The 21,080-nt window shown below is 36.9% G+C and overlaps 1 protein-coding gene across 1 annotated transcript; it reads right to left on the bottom strand.

Moving 5' to 3' along the window:
* Positions 1-1,649: 1,649 nt before the first annotated feature.
* Positions 1,650-20,220, bottom strand: LOC145766996 (E3 ubiquitin-protein ligase XIAP-like). Its single transcript, XM_082578721.1, has 17 exons — positions 19,528-20,220; positions 18,439-18,575; positions 17,972-18,015; positions 16,962-17,251; positions 16,345-16,412; positions 15,472-15,556; positions 15,106-15,191; positions 14,560-14,642; positions 13,951-14,136; positions 12,641-12,746; positions 9,733-9,986; positions 9,012-9,198; positions 8,642-8,754; positions 7,896-8,017; positions 7,446-7,505; positions 7,213-7,278; positions 1,650-5,931 (listed from the first exon to the last, which is right to left on the bottom strand). Exons 1-17 carry the CDS (start codon positions 20,120-20,122, stop codon positions 5,732-5,734), a joined length of 2,682 nt encoding a protein of 893 aa, XP_082434847.1. The 5' UTR covers positions 20,123-20,220; the 3' UTR covers positions 1,650-5,731.
* Between the last annotated feature and the right edge of the window lie 860 nt (positions 20,221-21,080).

Below are 21,080 nucleotides of genomic sequence, written 5' to 3'. Positions count from 1 at the left end.
GATAGAATAACTTACTAATAGGCTACAGTATAAGTTTGAGCTTATTTACATAAAACCAGTAGCATTTACGAGGATACGGATATATAACTTATTTACAGACCGGGATGATTTTAGAGCTCCATAATTTTTCTAAGCGGCCCAAAGAGTTGACGAAACCACAGTGTATTTGGATATAATGCGTGTTTCTTAGAGGTGTCTCGATAATCTCATTGGTACCGGGCCCAAATTATACTCGCATCAATCCAATCTCAACTGCATACAATAAGGCGTTTTCTTGTTTGCAGAGTTTTGTTTGATTACGCGCATTGTTCCTAGCAGACCATAATAAAGAGCGCGCGGTTTTCTTGCTGCATTAAAAGTGTGCAAAAGCAAACCCTGCTTCAAGCAGATTATTGCCTACTCAGCAAATAATCGTGGACAGTATAAATGAGAGATGTTAATCCCATTGTTTCGGGCTGTTTGGTTATGGGCTACGTGTAGTGCAGCTGCACATAGAAATGCAATTCGCTATTACTGCAGCTATAACTCGCAGCATTAGCCTAAAACAGATCGTTAATATCTACATTAAGAAGTACCGTAGGCTATGCAGAAAAATAATTTAAATTTAGCTAGGCTATAGCTCAGGGTTACTCAACTTTTGACTACAATTTTTTTGCATTTTTAATCATTACCGGTACCTTTTTGGTGAAAATATAACTGCATTTAAATTTTAAATCGCTATAAAATTATTTCACTTGTAACTTTTGGAAAGTGAAATTGAACATAGTTTATTTGAACAGAAGTAGTATCTGTATCTTATTATATTTAATTATAATCTCTATTTTTATTTACTTTTTTCTGAATCCGCATGGTCTTATTACTTTTCTGAGTCTTTTATGAGCCGGTTTCCTGCAATTTTTCTGAGTCTTTTATGACATCACAACCAAGTTTTTGAATGCGAGACTCTCAAAGTAAAAACTTCGGGAAACTTGTCACTTTTTGAATTTCTTTTGTGTTAAATCGCCCTTGTTGTTCTTGCAAGTGTTAATTGTAGGTCTATTTTACAATCGAGAAAATAAAAGTTTTCTTTTTTCGCTTTCTTTTCTAGGTTTGGTGGCTGTGCATTTTTAAGATTATGTTTTTCAAACACTGTTTTATTGATACATATTTTAAACCAGAGGCAGACTCTGACTCAGCAGCAGCCTAGAGCAGTTAGCTACATATTTTAAACCTTTTGGTTTTGTCATCTTTTCCTTTTGTTGGTGTAAAATTCGTGTGTTTACTTTATTGTTCTCTACATGTTCGCGCCAGCAATGAAAAATAAATTGAATTGTATTTGTTTCCAAAACCAATTATGCGCCATCATTTGCCATTTTTCTGTTATGTTCATGTTACTTTGCAGCAAATAATTTCAGTTTTTCATGTATTCATTTTTATTTCTTTTTGTAGCTTGGTTTGCAAAATTAGGTTCTTCTCTAGTAAACAGCCTTAGGCCTACAGTACCCTTAATCCGGCCCTGCCTATGTAGGAAACATTTTAACACCTTCAAGCTATGCGCCAATTCTCGTAGCTGGTTGTGTTCTTCGTCAGTTGTCGAGTCGAACGATTAGGAGCGATACGAGTATTGAAATAGCCTACATCCAACTCCATCAAAAACATTATTAGTGCCATCATAGCTTGATTTATTTCTGATTAGTGAACTACAGTGTAGCCTATGCTTGTGTAACAGGCGTCAACAACAAAAACAATGGTAGAGATTACAGGATAAATCTCAATAACAAAGGTGGGTAATACGGTAGCTACAAACAAGTCGAAATTCTGCCACTGCGAATGACTAAGCTTACAATGCAACCGCCAACCAATCAGAACATGTTATAAGAGGCTACCGTCCAATTGTGACCCTTCTAGCACTCAGCCAGAGAGTTAATGCTTGTTTTGAACTTTATTTGGTAATTAAAGAAAAAGAGCAATAGCAGTGGTGGGAATCGAACCCGCGTCAATGAAATGACTACTTTCTAGCCCTAACCCTGACCCCTAAGCCAACCAGCTGACAAAAAATCCGTCACTTAATTTGCTTTCTATCATCTTCTTTTTGCCATTTTTTACGTCACTTAAACCGTAGCTTATGATTGGTTGGCGGTTTCATTCTAGTCAAGTTTAGTGGCAGAATTTCGACTTGTTAAAGTGGCTACCGGGTAATACAATCAGATTAGAAGACTAAATTCTGCTAAATATTTACGCTTCAACACCAGCATTTATTAAACTAGGCCTGAATATAAGTTATGTAGTAATAAAACAGGTGCTTTCATATTTAAACAGGGTACAAAAATTCAAAATTTAATTATGCAATATCTATTGAATTGAAGGATAAAATCTCGTAAAAATAAGTTGCTATGCAAAAAACATCTCCTGACAGTTGCACGCTTACAACAATAGGTTCGATATGAACGGCTAGGCTATATGTCTCGCCAGAGCCGTAGTTAAATTGCTGTTAGGAGGACCATGGCCACCTGGAGATCCGGCCTGATTTGTCACATTTTGCAGATTTTGATTACAGCTACTGCTAGTGCTTGACTGATATTTTTTGAGATGTTTTTACTTTTTGCTGTTATCTAATGACATAAAACTTTTTTGTTGCCTTAGGGAAGCAGCAGCAAATGAAAAAAAGTAAGTTGAAAAACGATAAATCAGACTGTTATTGAAAAATTAACAGTCTGACTAAAATCTTCGAAATCAAGTTTTCTTTGTTTTTCAACATGTGAGGATGTTAAAACCTATTGTGTCATCTGGGGAAAAGAGAAAAGAACGCGTAAAAATCTAATTTTTAGAAAAATTTATTTAAACATTCGCCCAAAGTTAGAAAAACCTCGAAATTTCTGCAAAATGTGACAAATCAGGCCGTATCTTTAGGTGGCCATGGGAGGACCTATCAATTCATAAGAGCAGTAAAAACAAGATAAACATCAACTGAAAACACGCTTGTCAAAATGGAGAAGGCGTATCAAAATTTAGGAGGGGTTCGTTTGGCTACGACCCTGAGCCTTGCAAGTTACATTATATTTTTACCCGAATTAGTTTAATCATGTTTAGTTATCGATACGAGAAAGGTGAGCAAGAGTTGAAACGTTAAATTATTGCTTTAACAACACACCTACTAAAAAAAAAAAAAGTTGGTCACGGTACCTAAAAAGGCTATCAATTTTACCATGATTATCATAATGAGACTCTACTACATCAGATTTATTTCGATTCTGCTTTTGCGCTGACCAGTGGCGCAATGAATGGTGCAAAGTTTCATTCTTTAGTTTCATGTAGGCTATCATAAATTTTCTTGTGTTTTTGTGATTTGTTTGAATCGCTCACTCCCTAAACAAAGCAATATTTAACAACTTTACTTTTGTGGTTCTATATGTTGAGCCGCTTTGAGCAAAATCGATTTCAAGCAAAATCCGATTAAACTGACTCGAATGAGAAGGAGTTGATTTGTATACCGTTATGCATATAAAAGTTGACAAATAGTTTAAAGCTTCTACAATAAAGCTAAACAAGTGCGAAAAATAGAAAGCATCTCAACGCGATGACAGCATATCATACATTATGTCAGGCATAAAAAAAGATTTCACTATGATCATAACTAAATCAAAAATTTGTGCAATAGAACTTTCCTTAAATTGCATATTTGTCTCGATAGACTACATCTACCTCTGACACTGTAACGTACAGTAAAATTTAGCTTAGTTTTAGCAATCGATTCTAATCAAAAACATATGCAAGTTTTAGATTTCCGATACAGTGGATTTAGACTTTACTGTAGTGTAGCCTATAGGACCAGTAAAAAGCACTGGGTGAAAGTTACGCAATAATTTTGTGGTTGTGTACGTGTAAAGATGTTGAATGGATATAAAAAAGATTATTTTCTCAGCTGGATAAGCATTACCAAGGCAAGCAATTAAAACTACAGTGCAAATCAATAAACATGGACCAAGCTTTTAAAAACAAAATCTTTATCAAACTTGCATATTATTTTCAAGGCAACTAATCAATACAAATAAATATGTGTAAAGATATTTATTCTAACAAATAGAAAAATCGAGGACGTATCCAAAATAATTAAACATACCTAAAGGTAGCTTCAATCGCAACGATTGCAAGTGCAAAAATGTTCTCACAGATTGTTAAAATCAACTCTTAGCTCTGAAACCACGGGCGATGTTTCACATCAGTACAAAGCTATTTATGTTTTTGGTACAAACAATTTCACAAAGAAATGAAATTGCTTTTTTTTCAAAGTAAAACGAAACAAGAATTGGCGCTAAAACTAAATATCTTGAAATATTTTTGTTTCGAATACTTCAAACAAAGCAAGTAGGCTATATTTATCCAGACAACGCAGTCACTATAGCAATAGATACCGTGGTCAACTCATCACGGTTAAAATGATATGGTTTACAGTTAAATCAAACACAAAATTTGCTTTAATACAAAATACAGCATAAGAAATCAAAACATAAAATTAAGATTTAAAAGTTTAACAGTAGAACTTAGTAGGCTACAATATTTACCTTACGATATAAACAATACAAGCTACTGTATAAACAACTATATAACTTGGTGCGACTGTATATTGTATAAACATTAAAACACACTACACAGTAGCTAACAATTAATATTTTTTGCACACAACGCTTAAAGCGTTGTTCTGTTGTGCGCAAGCATTGTCGACCCCAGGCCAGAGTATTTCCAGCAGTGGAAGGACAAAAATAATCGTAATAAAAAAACTTTCAAGTGACAAGTGATGCAATTTTAATTGGACTCTTGACATGGGCAAAAAAACATCTAATAGTGACAGCCGGTAGGAAGACAAACCCACACATACAAGTAACTGAGAAGAGACGCTTTCTGCTTGCAAATGAGTTGTTTGTTTCAACTTTGTAAAGTTCTGCTAGAAGAAAAACTTCCAAGAACTTTCCATATTTCCAGTTTTCCACCCTTCTTGATTTGGGTAAATCTGTTTCTAGCACGAGTGCAACTATGTAAAATGCGATATAGAAAGGCATGTTCTTCAAAACTTGCTTTCATGCATTACTGTAAAGGTTCCCATCAAGATTCTACTTCTTCTTCTTCGTTTGAACCTTCTTCGCCACTCCAAGGGTCGAGGGGCTCTGCCTTTTACCACCCTTGGGCAGTGGCAGTGGCACTGATCAAGAAGAAAAAGAGAACATTCTGCTGGTAGAGATCAAACAGTAATAACTTAAGAAAAATGATTTTTCAAACTGTGTTCCGAGGAGAATCATAGTTCAGTGGAAGATCACCAGGTGTTCCCCAAAGAAGTCGTGATTCACATATGATGCGGCATTGTCATAAGCATGAGGCTCTACTGCATCATAATACAATACTGAAGAGATCTGCGCATTTGCTGGCTTAAGTGCAATAATCGTGTGTAAGGTTTGTCTTTGCCATATAGAAGACTACTGTAGTAGGTCACAATTTACACTTCACAGCAAAAGCTAGATATCATGACAAGATATCATATTGCAGAAGTAGAAATTCAACTAAGTGTGATTCAATTTATTGTTAGGCCGCAACACAACTTAATTTTCTCTGAGCTTTATCAGGTGTTTTGCAAGACTTTTTCCAAACGTGGACTTGATCAGGAAGCCTTTTAAGATAAAACACTTTCTATCAAGTGTTTCGTGGCAGAAGAGAGGTTGAATAACGCTGACTTGTGGGAACAAGAAGTTTATGAGTGGATTTAAGATATGTAAGTGCGCATTTGCTTTGTAATCTTCTCACGACAGATGGGACATTTTCTGAGTGATGCTGCGCATGAGGTGCAGCTGCATAAATGCCCGCAAGGAATGAAAACAACATCCGCCTTCTTATCCAAGCAAATCTTGCATTTTCTTTCATCTTGCAACTCTTGGATTTTGGCAACCATGCTGGGTGGCATACCTAAACAGCAAAAAACAGTACGTAAAAAGCATGTTATAATTTTTGTGAGTTTTTGAATAGGTTTAGTTGTGGAACGTAAACACAGACTGTGGAACCAAAATTTAGGCATGCCATGAATTTGCTGTTAATTTTTTTTTTGGTTCCCTGTTTTTTTGCCCGACTTCATACCTTAATTCAGATATCGTGATAGTGAGCTCAAAATAATTTTTATATTTCCAGATGAATGTTCGTTGCGGAATTAGGATGCTGATAAGTTGAGAAATTGGGTGGGCTGCATTTTGTTCCAACTCCGCAACCCTGGAGCAAGCTTTGTCCACTCATAATCGTGACATCAGATCAACAAGACTTTGATGACGTTTCAGAGTAAACTTTCGTCACGCAAGTATGGATATGTGACTTCAACTTGCCACGTGTCGGGTTGTGAACAGTTTGTATGTTTGAAGAAAAGCTACATATTGTTGAAAAAAAAAAACCAACTGCATGTTATTGCTGCTGTTCTTAAGTGAATCACAATTTTACTACAAAAGCTGGGATTTTAAAACCCTTCTTTTATGACGCTACCTAACTTTATAATAATCTCTACAGATTATAAAGATTTTTTCGTCTTGTTGTCAAAGCAAAATGTAAAAATTTTAGGTAAAACTTTATCCAGTTCAAGAAATAACTTTAGCTTCTGGCTAAAGGTATCTCATTGAACAACAGTGAATGACGTATCCACAGCGGTTTACTAAAACTGTGACGCTGTAATTCGTGAGAGAAACAGTGCTACCGTGTTGGCAGACACATATTGCAAGCTCTCGTAAACTAGCCAGCAAATCAATTATTTTGCTAACATTAAATAAATGCAAAAAGGACTGATTTGTAAGGAAGTTTGAACAATTTTCGCAAGGTTAGCGATTTAAAAAACAGCGATATTAGACACATATCTCACTTTTTATGCTTACTTTTTTATTTTTAAGTTTCGTTACCAATTACATAATGTTGAGCGCATAGTCACACTCAATGTATATCGTAGCCATTGACATTGACATGGGTGGTTCCGTGAGTAGGCTACTTATAGACCAGGGACCGGGATCGCTTTAGGTACCCAGATACTTGTTCAGAGGGCCGGAAATTTTTTGTAAATGTCTTCATTTTTTCACTGTGATAGCTAAGGTGTCCTTCCTCATAGATCAAACATCCAACTTTTCATCGAAAAAAACTTTTTAGAGATAGCTTGCTTTGTTCAAAAAAGGTCCCAATTACGTTTAGTACCAGATAGATACGGATAGTCGTAAGTACCTTCTGACAATGATACGTCCACGTGCATTGGCGTAGCTGCTGCAGCAACACCTCTGATCTCTTCAGCTGTAAAATTACATATACGTTGAAATGCATAGTATACATTCACATGAGACGTATGCGCAGTGTTTGGTCTGCAGCTCCAAGTTATACAGTGCGTCCAAAATAAGATCTGCTTAAACTAAGCTGCGATCGTATTTTGACAACAACAACAACAGAAAATAATGTCCTACCACCAGGCAATTGAAGCGTGGGCGTTTCAGATCCGGTCCGGGAAAAAGCAACAGTATTATCTGAAAAAACAAAAAAATCACGAGGTTGCAAATACAGTATGTACCTCAAGGCATAACATAACTGTGATCGGGGGATGTATTGGATATGGCGTCTTTGTAAGTATTAGGGCAATCGTCCTCGCAGTGATACTACACACACGTGTAGTAACTTAAAAGTAGCATGTAGGTGAATTCAGGCAATAATAAAAACGCGTTTAGTTTAAACCTCAATTAAAGCCAATGTGCTTTCCAGTGGCAAGTATATGATTTCTCTGCAGGTATTATTGAATATGAGAAAAGTACAGCAATGTGATTAGAAATATGATGCAATGACATAAGTATATTAAAATAAGTATTTTTATGATGACGAGCCTAAAAAGGTTAATTGATGACATGTAAATGTAGCTGTACTTGTTTCAGTCTGAAGAGTTTCGCTTTCCTCGTCTGAACTCTCTGCCATGTTATCGTGAATGGTCAAGTCATCAACAAGATCGGGCAAATTATTGTACATGTCATTGCCTTCCTCAAATCTCCTACAAAAACACATAGAAATTAACTAAACGAATATACTATATAATTTGGACAGGGGAAACCCGGTCAAAACAATTTTCCTTAATTTCTCACGCTTTCAGACAATCAAGTCTTTACTAAAATATCATAAAATGTTCGCATGCCACTTTAGATAAGGTAAGAAAAACACATAAAACTATGCAACTACAAAGACAATAAATCAATAGTTTTTTTTCTAAACCTTAAACCATTTGACCAGTTCCACAACATAAATTATACTAAGAAAATTTTTGAAATACTATTGTGAGTGTTAACCTGGTCAAATGGTTTAAGGTTTAGACTTGAAAAAAAACTATTGATTTATTTTCTTAATGATTGCTTTCTGTGTTAGGTTGATCGCCCATTTGAGGACGTGTCATAGTACCTGATCACCTTTACCAGTTAGTTTTTCTCACTTTTGATCAACTACAAAGACCTTGACATTATTTAAAATACAAAAATTAACGCAAACGTGTCCGAGTTTCGTACTTCTCGCTTTTGTGTTTGAATGAAAGTAAATATGAAACTTAGAACGATACTTTTATACGGGAGTGGAGGAAAAGAGTAAATCCTTTAATCATACTTTAAAATAAGAAAAATTCGCATACATTTTCAATACTTTTCTGACGGATTTTCGAGTAAATCCCATTTCCAAGGCTAATTTGGTTATTGGGTGTTCAATGGCTTTCCCTAGTTCCTTTTTCTTTCGCTGTAATTCTACCTAAAGAAACGTGAAGGGTTAAATTAAGCAAAACGATGTTTACAAAGAAAACAAAAGTTCACACGACTGTAAAACCCAAAAGAACTTTCAGTATAAACAAATTTGCTGCGTAGCTTGTAATACAAACCCAGTTAACGATAGTTAATGCACCAGCAAAGATTTTGCAAAGTTTACAACAAACAAAGTTGTTAAAGACGCAAAAAATGCAGACACGAGAGCATTCGCTCTTGGGCTTCAACCAAGCAAGTAAAACTTACTTTGGGATCAATCATTGGGGGCGGTGGGGAAGAGGGCCGTTGTTGGTGAGTTCGTAGCACTTGAGTTTGTGAAAAATGTGGAGATACATCGTGGGGACCCCTTAAAACGGGGCGACGGAGAGTTGGGAACAGGGCGACTATACGATGAACAAACTCGGGTCCTCTTTGTTGAATTAAAAATTCACAGCTGAATAAGAAAAACAAAGTCAATGCACACAGCGAGTTGGTGAAATAAGGCCTGTTTGGATATGCAGGAGACAAAAGGTGACACAGCGTTATCATAAGGAACTAGTTTACCTACACAAAATATTCAAAGCAAGGCGTTAGAAAGAGAGTAACTGCGAAAGTGTAGGTGTAGTTATTGTATTGTTCATATATATATATAACTTTCGAATGGTGTAAAAGCGTACTGCCTCATACAGGAAATTGCGCACAAACAATCTGAGTCAACTCAACCAAAGCATCGTATTGTGTGCGTAGGTGTCATCGTATTGTACCAACGCAGTGAATAAGAAAACACAAGGACCACTGCTGGTCCTTTTGGCCATTGTGTGACAGGCTTCAACGGTCTCAAACAAAATATTATGATCTAAACTTTGCATCACAACCACAAAATTACGTACCAAAGGAATAGAACAACAGATTTCATAAAGATCGGTTTTCAATTCATATTTTACGTATTAGCAAGCAGTATTTGAATTGCAAAATGCATTAAAGATACCTTGGAAACCACTTTGCGTGCTCAGTCCAAGGTTCGTCATTCGGATCCCAGTTTTGCAAGCCTCCATTACAATACCAGCACTTGACTTTGTCTCTTTCACCAAGAAAGAAGAAACCAGCTTTTGATATTTGTCTTGGAGTTGCGTTCACTCTGCTTCGTGGCCACCGATGGTCAAACGTTTCCAACCTGACTTGCTCATTCCCCAGGTGCGGATTTGCAGGGTAAAGGCAAGGAAACATGGCTTCCAAATTTCTCTGTGGATTTGAATAAAAGGAAGCAATAACAAATGTGAAACCGATGTCATTGAGAATGAAGCTTGTGTATCAACTCACGAATAGACATAAAAATAAGATTTACGGTGCAGTGCTGAGGTGTGATGTACTGCTGAGGCCAGCACAATGACAGGAACACCGGCGTCTATCGCTGTCAATTCTAACTTCGCTCGGCTGTCGAACATAACGACAATGCAAACTATTTATCGGTCGTGTTGGTGTCAATTGTTGTAACATTTCTGCAAGTGCAATGTGTAACTGGACAATGGACATGCAACATTGCAACAGAAAGATATGGTAGGAATGTTTCTAATATTCGTTTTTTCACAAGCTCAACTTGGTCGACCAAGCGGAAGGGAATTTAAGCTGCCAAAAGTACTTCAACCTTTGTTGAGAATGTGTGTAACCACATCATAGGTTTGCCGAAGCTTTATATTCTCAACATCAGTTGCTATTGTACAACCGCTTGTACAAAACACTCTATGGTGGTCGCAATACCCAACCAGCTGATGAATTATAAGTTCATATCACCAAGTAGGCTACAGAACCAAAAGCAAGGTTTTTACCTTACATTTGGCACTATAGAAATATCCAGCATTGTTAAAGTTGTTATAAAACATGGACATTGGACAGAGCATTGTTTTCACAACGATCACATAATTTTGAATGTATCACGATGGTGCAACACCGAAAACTATCATAGACAGTTCGGCCAGGAATTGAATGGCACTTAAAAAGAATGCAGTATACAATAAGCTAGCGAAAGAAATTGTTTGGCACTGCTGCAACCTAAAGATAAAAATCTCGACCCTATGTGAAAATAGAAGCCTTTGTTTGTCTAGACTAGATTAAAAATATCTTTGTTTTAAAAGCATATGCGTGTTTTTGAGACACATTTTGGTATGTGATAAACCACAACAAGCAAAACCGTAAATTTTTATACGGCGATAACCTTCTGTTGTTTGATAACCGTTTCGTCATCACATAATCACGAAATGACATAAGCGCTGACCCCACGTGAACGAGGTTGAGGGTCCCATACCTGACTTGCGAAACTGGTCCTTTTTACGTTGATGCAACGTTCGCAGCCATCTGTAATTTTTGCTATTTGGGTAAATGATAGAATATGCTATCACCTGACAAGATCGGCAGCGCATACCATGTCAGTCCAAGTTATGTCAAAAATAAATGATGTAACTACAGACTATGCTCAAACATTTATTAATGTATTTGGTGTGTTGGCTTTTGAAACATATTTTACAAGCTTTAAAAACTATGCAGGGCCCAGGGCATACCAACAAACTGATAAATAGAAAAGTAAGAAAATACCTTGTACGCAAGAAGGGATTTAAAAGCAGTTTTAACAAAACTACATAGACAAACTGAATTTGCATCGAAGCATACTTTGCGAGCTTCGTTACGCTAGGTTGCTGTTTTCCCGACAGCAAAATTCGACATTCAGTAAAAATGACGGATGTTGCCATCTGGGTCATTGGTGGGTTGTCATTACACTTTGTGTGCTATCATACGAACATTACACTTTGGTACGTCAGCATCACAGACAGTGCAAGGTAGTTCGAACACAGAATTACAAACGCCTAACAAGCGTTTTGTCAAAAACTTGAAATTTTACTTTTTCTTTTATAAATTTAATGAACCACTTCAGTCAGGGCCGTTAAAAGGACGATTTGGGCCCAGTAGCCTACTAGTGATGGCACGACCTCCGGCTCCGGTCAAATTCCGGCCACTTTTTTCAACTCCGGCTCCGGGCCTGAAGTGATAGTGGCTCCGGCCCGGAGCAGGAGGTGTATGTGCAAACTGTGTGCGTGGCTGTGGTCAAGTTCATGATCTTAAATAAATCTAATATTTGTATCATTGTGGTAGCCTACTGCGCAATATAAGAATAGGCTGCACAGTGCACATGCTGCCTGCAACATTGGTCAACCCGTAGCGGCCAAGTAATAAAAAATCAAGTTGTCAGAATTCGTTTTCAAAAAAGGCGTAACCTAGCATCACCAACACAAAATACGTAGCAGTACAACGGGCTGCAATTTGCAACATTGGCACTGGATAGAAAACATTGCCAACTTTGAAATCTAACTCAAAAGTTTATTCCTGAATGGATCCTTTCAAAGAACACTAAACATTGCCATGGGGCACTGTTTAGAGCGCTTGTTAAGAGTGCTATATAACCGCATGGTTGGAACATTGGTTACATAAAGTAGATATTACCAAAGGCCGGAGGTTCCGGCCCCCGGCTGGAGTTGCAATTCTCAGGCCGGAACATCCTGCCTCCGGCCACAACGTTGCCACCGGTGCATCGATATAGCCTATCACTGAGTTCCTCGGGGGCCCTAAATCAAGACAGTTCTAAGAAACACGCACTAGTATATCCAAAGAATATACGATAATTTCTTCAAGCTTCAGGGTCCTTTGGAGAGGTCAACGCTCCTAGTCATCCTAGCCCAGATCCACAACCACACCACCTTGGACGCCTCCTGTCAAAACTACTGACTTCTCTGCCGTTCCATGCTATTTAACGTGATTTTCACAATAACATTCTCGGATCCAAAAAGGTGTAAACGGAAAACAATTCAAAAAAACATTTTTGCAGACTCAGGCACATCTGCAATTACCTTCTCCGATTCAGAAAGGTCCGTTGGTGAACGTAGAGATGGTTGGGTGGTGAAGCTTCCATTAGCTGATAACGGAACATTGGTACCCTCAGTTTTGTTCATCATTCTGTACAATAAGATTGTTTTCCAGTACGATTGATGTGCAGAATGTGATAATGATAAATCTTACAAAAACATACAATTCATCATAGCACAAAACTTTTACTTTTGTCGTATCTTGCGGCCGGTGGTTGAAGATTTAGATTAAGTGGACAACAAGGCAAGGAAGTAAATCTTCTTCGTGTCCACTTTCAGGCATGCCTGCGTTCTTCCAAAAACAGCCGCATGGTCCTAAGCGGTGTCGAACTGGCGCCCTTTCGAGTGCCGCACCAAGGCTTACACCACTCGGCTAGGCAGCCGACACTTTTTGTCAATATTCTTTCGACAGTACTACAGGCCCAAGGGGTGGCTAATGTACGGCTCGTGGGCCAAATGCAGCCAGCGTTGCGTTTTTATGCAGCCTGCGCCTGTTGTTTTAAACGGTGAGTGACGCTTTTAAACATTCAAGTAAGTTAGAGAGATGAACCTTAAAATACGTAACCAAGCATGAACCATGGCGTCAGCAAACTGTCGTAAATACAAATGACCTTACTCACTAATGCCCAACAAAGAAAACAGGGCTATGCGTCATGGCCATGAATAGAAATCATAGTGACGCGAAAAACATTTATATTTTCTCACTTCCTTTTGCTGTCGCTATAATAGCATAGCTGGACTGGAAGTCAAAGCTAGGCTTCAACTGGGCAGCAAACAGGGTTGCCATATTGGCGGTTTTAACGTTAATTTTGAGAAATTTGAGAGTTTTTCAATGCGTTTGGCAAGCTATTTTGACTTTGGCATTTTGATATATTTCTGGCATTTTTTTTCATTTTTTTCAGCATAATAAGTATATAGTTTAAAAAACTCAGTTATATCAATGCGTAGTAGCTTATTTACAAAAGATCACGTTTAAAAAGGCAACTTTTCCCAAATTTTGATGATGCTTTTCATAATATTGCATTTTGTGCTGATTTTGTCAACAGCATGATTACTACCATAACCTAAAATGGTGCGACCGTGCCATATTCTAATTTGAGAATCTATTAAAAATACGTCAAATTTCTAAAAGTTGGCATTAAAACTGCCAATATGGCAAACCTGTGTGCTGCAAAGATGAGGCCTAGCGTTTGGCTTCCAGTGCAGATAGCCTATTATAATAGCGACGTTCACGAGATGTGCCACATAAAAAGAACATCTGCCTAGATTTGTTACAAAACTGTACGTTCCTTTACCTGCAACCTGGAAAGTGTTTTTGATGTTCCTCATCAACAACATCACTATATTTCCAATTTCTCAAAACCCCGCCACATGAAAAGCACTGGACACGATCGTGGTTGCCTAAGTAGAAGAAGCCAGAACGCGTCAGCTCATTCGGCTGCACAGTACCAGCTTCCATAGGCCACGTGTCAAATGTTTTCCTGAGGAAATTAAAGTAAAATCAAATGGCACAGATGAATGAACGAAGTTTCATATATTACGGTTCATGGCAGTTTGTAATACTAGTTTCTAAACTGGAAAAGGGAATTTGTTTGAGCTGATATCAGGTTTTACTAACTCACTAAAAAGAACAGAACAAAGACACGATGACCCGTTAACAGCTCTATTTTGGTACTCACCAGATTTGAAAGACTATGATATGATCTTTGAGTAATCAAAAGTCGATTTCTTTAAAGGTAAAGACTAGATTTAAGATCTTGTTAAACGTAACCTTGCATCACGTAAATAAAGTTACAAGATAGTTAGGTCATCAACTTCACCAAACATAAAATATAGAACGAGCTTTTATATCAACATGACAGCATATCATGGTCTTAAATCGTGTTTCAATAGGCTATACTTACAATCTATCAGACTCCCTGCGTAAATCCAGACTTTTCACAAAAATTTCATGACGCGCAGACGGCATGGACGCAAAAGTGGTTCTCTGAGTACAACACATATTCGATGCTACAACGTACTTTAATTTTTGTTGTATCTATGAATGCTTGACTGCTGAACATTTGAATGCGATAAAAAAAGGAAGCCAATTGCCCAATTTCAAGCAAACCAATGATGTCTTGCATACACGAGGCAAACATGTTCTCAATTGGGCGCCGAATCTACGTACGTCCTTTAGAGGATTGTGATTTGTCACATTACATATAGTGTTTATTCTCGTTGTAAAGTACAGACGATCTACGTCTTGACATGGCCTGGTCTTGATAAAAGCAGGTTCACGCACGCTTTGAATGGGCAACAGCTTGGTTTTAAAAGGGAAACTGAGCAGTGTAACTATGAACTAAGAAATGAATGATCGATTGTAGCTGATGGTATTTCAAACTGACGAGTATTTGACCAACATTCTTCATTGCAATGTGCAGAATACAAACACGTTTACAAGTACTTACGGTTAAGGGAGGAGTTTGATTTTGTGAAGGCAAGGCTACAACAGGCTTTGCAGTCTGTCTCAAAGCAGTCGAAGAGCTTGAGCCACCTATTCATACCAATACGCAAATAAATCCTTGGCTTTCAATACATTTATTTTGAAGCATGAAGCAACATAGGCTTACAGTTACACTTAATGTGAAATTTAGCAGTGAAACTGAAATTATGCATTTCACTCTTTTTTTCTCATATTCCGTGAGTAATATACGGTACTTCCAAAGATTTTTATACGTATTTCAAAGTTACATCACATGGTTCAGATACAACGAAGCAAACATTCGGAAAAAATGGCAAAACATCAATTTCATGCAAAAGTTTACTTCCCTTACCGTTTAACGGCAATAGCAGCTGCCCAGCAGGTGTACCCCTTCCATGAGTCGGGGTTGAAGCCAGCGGAAAGGCCGATGCCTCACCCTAGTGAAGCATTTCGCAATCATTAAGTATAAAACAAGTGATGCTCAGCAGGCAACAACAGGGTAAAAGGAAGGAAACAGTGTGTTCCCGTAAGGTTGTCGCAACTCCGGACAAATTTTCAAGCGGAAGTAGGGGCAATCAAGCAAGTTGCATAAGGGGGTGATTTCAACAAAACACAATAATGTGTAGATTGTGTACATTAATCTAACCTTGCAAACACACCGTAAATGGAGTTACTTTTTAGTGCTTAGGGTAGGGGGGGTCGTCTCTCTCTGGATCTGTAATTGCGGTAATATCTATCATCTGCTCCATAGTACAATCAATTCTACAGTCTCCTCCCAACCGAGAAGCTATATGACTCCATAATCGAGACACCATAACACTCTGGTCAAGCAGTGAGGTGCTACCGTACCCAAGCACTCGTGTAGAATATGCTTTTTATGGCAACGTTTAAGGGTCATTTAAAGCCTAAAGAGTCCATTTTGTGGTCAATGTTTGACCAATTGTTCTGAAGTCATTAATAGACAAATGGTTGTGATTCATCAAAACAACACAATGTGAGCAACTTCAGAAATCAGAGTTGATGAAACTGACTAAAGTCTAGCCCGAGACGCAGTTCGATCTATTAATGTATGTAGCCTAATTTAAGCAAACAACAAACCATGAGAAAAAACAGCTTAATCGCTGAAAACGTAATTGCAGTACAGTGCTGACAACAGAACAGAAATCCTTTCTGTTAGCACAAACTAGGAACAATGAAAACACTTCCTTTTGTTTTTTTCACTTACATTTTCATTTCCTCGTACTTGGTGGGATGCAGTGGGTTTCGGTTTTAGTTTGGCAAAAAGTCCACCACCTGTTATGAAAGCAAACACTAATGATTAGATGATAGGCCATTCGTTTATTTAAACGTCAAATCATGGTTTCAAATGAAAAGCATGGTCGTATCATTTTTTTTTCGTTTGTTTGACAATCACTGATAATATTTTCAGAACTAAAAACTTTACATAATTTGTTTTTATCTTGAAAATAGTATAAATTAAAAATTAATACAGAAAAGTTAGAATGTTTAACAAGATTATTATCCTTTCTAGCAGTAGTTGTGCCATTTTGTGCCAACGTTCATCTGATGAATGCGAACTCTAATGCTTCTACTCTTATTTTTACAGTTATCAGATGAATGTTGCAACAACTTCAAGAAAGGAAAAAAAAATTATTGACTCGTACATTTAAATTATATAAATGAAAGGTAACGTTAATAATTGAACGAGAATGTTCACTACTCACTAGGCATTTAGTTCAATAACATGATACGTTCTTCTGGTGTAACCTAAGCTAAGTTATCACTTTGAAGAAAATGCACTACGGTTTCAAGGGTGATAATGTTGCAAATTATTATTTTTACCGATAGGAATGTTTCCACTTTCTTCCTGCAGCATCATCGGACAAGTAGATTGATGCCAAGCTGGAGAAGAGACATCATCAACAACCGTCCAATTTTCGACACAGAAACCGCAAGAAAAGCACTTCACTCTATCTTTGTAACCAGTGTAAAAAAAACCAACGCCAGCGAGATCACGAGGATTCACAGGCACTTCTAAAGGGAACTTCATAAAAGTGCTCAACCTGTAGGTTTCTTTCGCCACATCACCAGGAGGAATATACACACTCCTTTGCCCTGGAGGATCCCGGCCTCTGGTTAACAACATCAAGTCACTAATTACCAGTTTTGCATTTTCATTGCTGTCCCGTGTATTCTATTATGTAAAACATTTCGAAACAAATCATAACAAACAAGGTCAAGGGCATTGTAATGAGTTGTAAAATGACGAAAAGAGAAAATTTACTCAAATAATTTTGAGTACGGTACAACATTCAATCAATACTTGGATGAGACCAAGCAAGACACTACTACACAACATGATTTAAGTGAACGCAAAAAGTTTTATCTACAGTTCCCTAATTGTATCATCCAAATTATCTGCACGAGAGATATAATTAAGCCTAAAATAAAATAAAAAAATACTGCTGAACGATCGTCGATCAACCTTTAAAATTTTAGTAAATAAAAAGCAGATGTTGACTTTTACGACTTACGAGCCAGGCAGTTCAACAAAGTACCGATAAGTAACCAATTTTAAAGTATGTGATTCTTCTTCTTCTTGCTTATGAGGCAGTAATTCAAGCAACCAGAGCACTGTATCAGTGTTGGGACTTATTAGATCCACATGTCTCGTAGGTCGAAAAATTGAACAGCGATGTTTTATGTGCAGTGCTGCTTGAGGTTCGCCACAACCCACAAGCGCAGGCTAGTGAGTCAAACAAACCCCAGTGAAACATATTGTACTTAAAGAAAATTCTATATAATACATATTAAAAATAATTCGAATCTGAAAAACATTTAAATTTACCTACCCTTCATAAATGTTGCCATCACTACCAACTGGAATTTCCACATTCTGCAAAATAAGCTTTGTCACGACAAAAAAAAATCAAAGTTTCATGGAGTTATTGGTTGAGGTACTTTGCTATAATCAACAGAAATAACCCTATAAGTAAAGTAAGTATAGTAGTTTCAAAAACGCTAAAACAAAATTTTTATCTTCTATAAATATTTATGCCACTACATACACTAGTACTACAACACCAATGTTTATCTTTGCATGGAAAATATCAAAGTCGTTTAGTTTTAGTAAAGTGATGAAAAGCGTTCATGATTTTTAAATTCATGTCTATATCATATATATACATAATGTTTAAAACTATAACTTGTGAAGATGAGCAAAGGTTTAGCCTTCCATGCATCGAAGTCACCTTTAATAGCAAAAAGAAAAATACCTACTACAAATACAGCGCCACAGCAGTGTAAAAAAGCTTCTCACTTTTGGAAATAAAAACACTCGCTGAGAAATTGTATCTGAAGTGACCGGCTCATATTTTAGAACTTTTCTTTTGTGGCACCCAAGTATTTCTAAACAGCTTTCAAACAAGTGTATCTTTTCTTCATTTTTCTTGTTTTCTGAAAGTGTAAACAACACTTGGTTAGGTTTTTGGTTTTGAATCTTTATCCTCGGACTGACAAAGCCTTGATAGATTATTCTTGGTAGTTTCGCATGCTTGTAGAGGCTTTTGACGCAAGGCCGGATACCACGATTGACAGGGTGAAGTTTCCGATAGTTGAAGTGTTGATGCCAGGGAATTATTCTATTCATTAGGTTCCATCGAATGGAGAGCAGTCCTTAGAATGCATTACTCAAGCGCACACCCGAGAGTCAAACCAGTGCCATTTGATCTTGAAGCTTCTTTATTTACAAAGTCCCTCTTTAACCAATACAGCTATTGGGGTGGACAAATTGGTTTAATTGTAAGGGTGAAAAAACACACAGAATGGCAAATGGAAAAATATACAGCAATAGCAAAGTGTAAAGACAAACATCAGACAAACAATTTGCGATAATTGGCAGCAAAAAATACCAAGGCCAAACCGGATGTCACCGTACCAACTTATTACAACTGCTGAGATCTGACATCAGAAAAGCTGGCCTGGGATCCCTGCTCAGCATACCACATCTCCATCGATTGCAAAACATCGCAAAGGACAAAACAGAATGGAGATCCTATCAACCTTGTTGAAAGACTGATCAAAGCCAGCGGATGCCAAACAATTTGGCTACACTGGCGGCGGAGACAGTTACAATAATAAAGACAAACATAACTAATGACAAAATACTTGGTTAATCCTATGGACCACCATGTTTATCTGCATGTTGATGAAATGCCATAATATTTGCTTGAATCCCAATTTAAAGCTAAAAAAAACAATACAGTAGCTTTCATTTTGGGCTGGATTGGTGGCTTATAATCAAGATAACAGGGTTTGAGCAAGACTAAATTAAGCACAGATATCGTTGATCCAAAATAAAACTTGCATCTTAGCAAAACCATAAAATGTTAATTAAGACATAACATACCATTTTTTCTTTCTTCAAGAAATTCTATTACAATTTTTCTTTTTAAATCAAACCATTTAGTAAACACTTTACGCTTTGACCATTCCAAAAATCCTCTGTTGTCAGGATTGAGCAAAACACAAATGAACTTCAAGTAATCTTCATTATTTGCAACTACATGACAGCAAGATGCTGTACACCTCTTAGTCAATTCCTTTACTGACTTTATTGATAAATGACAGACAACATGAAATGCAATCAACACGGAATCAGCAATACATGGAGCGGTGTTCTCATTTTCTTTCAAGCGCTTCAGAGCCTCAGAACAAACACTTAGAAAAGCAGTATAAAACCTTTTAACATTTTCATTGAATGATTCATCTGTCAACCATATATTTTCCAAATCATGAATTCGTAAATCCTCCAACGTTGCTCTTACATTTTCAACCAGGAAAGCTTTATGGACGTATACTTCCTTGGGCTTGTCTTTCGAATCTTTGATTGTCTCTACACCTTCCAATGTTACATTTTTAATCTCATCTTTTGGTCGTATTGTTTCATCACATTCTTGCTTGGCTATCTCAAGATTTGTAGTGCTAGTATGATAAGCTGACATCTTTCACACAAAACATTGAGTTTGTAATTCTTAGCATCCAAAATATTTTAAGACCCATTTATTGCTCTGCATAAAAATTAAGTTACATAAAGGTTGAAGCACCTAAGAACAAGTAAAAAAACTTATTAACTGGGAATTTTATGTAAATTAATGAGACATTATTTACCAAAATAAAGTTTAGCAAAGCCTATCTCTATGCTAGTCCACCAAGTGTAGCCTACTGTTGGAGTTGTTTGACGTTATACGATGCCTATTCAATGTGTTAAATTAGTCTATATGATTTTCTTTAAAATGTTTCGCATTTATGGTACAAATTGTTTATATATTTGCACTTGCTCATTTACTATTAACAGTTTTACTATTTACAGTGCTTGATAGCAATACAGTCCAATGCCTGCAGTGCCTGGATGGAATAATGTGACTGCAACCACCTTACTCGCAAGAAGAATTACATAAATCATAATTGTTTGTCAAACTCGCTAGTTATGATGTCTTGATAATTCCCACCAATGAAGTTCTGTTTGTTAGGTTATTTGGTTACTGTACTTTAAGCTTGTTCAATTACTGAGTTTAAGCTTCTCTACATCTGAACCACAGCTCTATTCTAAATATGACATTCTCTTTTCATTGCAATATTAGAATGAAAATTAAGGTTCTTACATTCTCTGCTAAATCTTCTTCTCGTTGGTTGCTTTCTGACTACTGCCGACTCACATTATTAATATTACAACACTTTAGAATTTTAAAGGCCTAACAACTTACAATAGTAGGACATTTGGCTTTTATTTCAATAAAACATCTATATATTGTATAGGCTTCTTTTAATTGAGGGGACGATTTTACAAACCTCTAAATACTAATGTGTGCTATAGCAGTGATATTTCAAGTATTGGGCACCTTGACTTAGATAACTGCATGGTTTTTCGGTGCCTCCATGGTGTAGTTTCCATATCAAAAA

This window comes from Aplidium turbinatum, chromosome 3 (assembly GCF_918807975.1).
Source record: "Aplidium turbinatum chromosome 3, kaAplTurb1.1, whole genome shotgun sequence".
Classification (NCBI taxonomy): Eukaryota; Metazoa; Chordata; class Ascidiacea; order Aplousobranchia; family Polyclinidae; genus Aplidium; species Aplidium turbinatum.
Note: the sequence above shows the minus strand (reverse complement) of the source record. Positions and strands in the feature narration are given on the sequence as shown.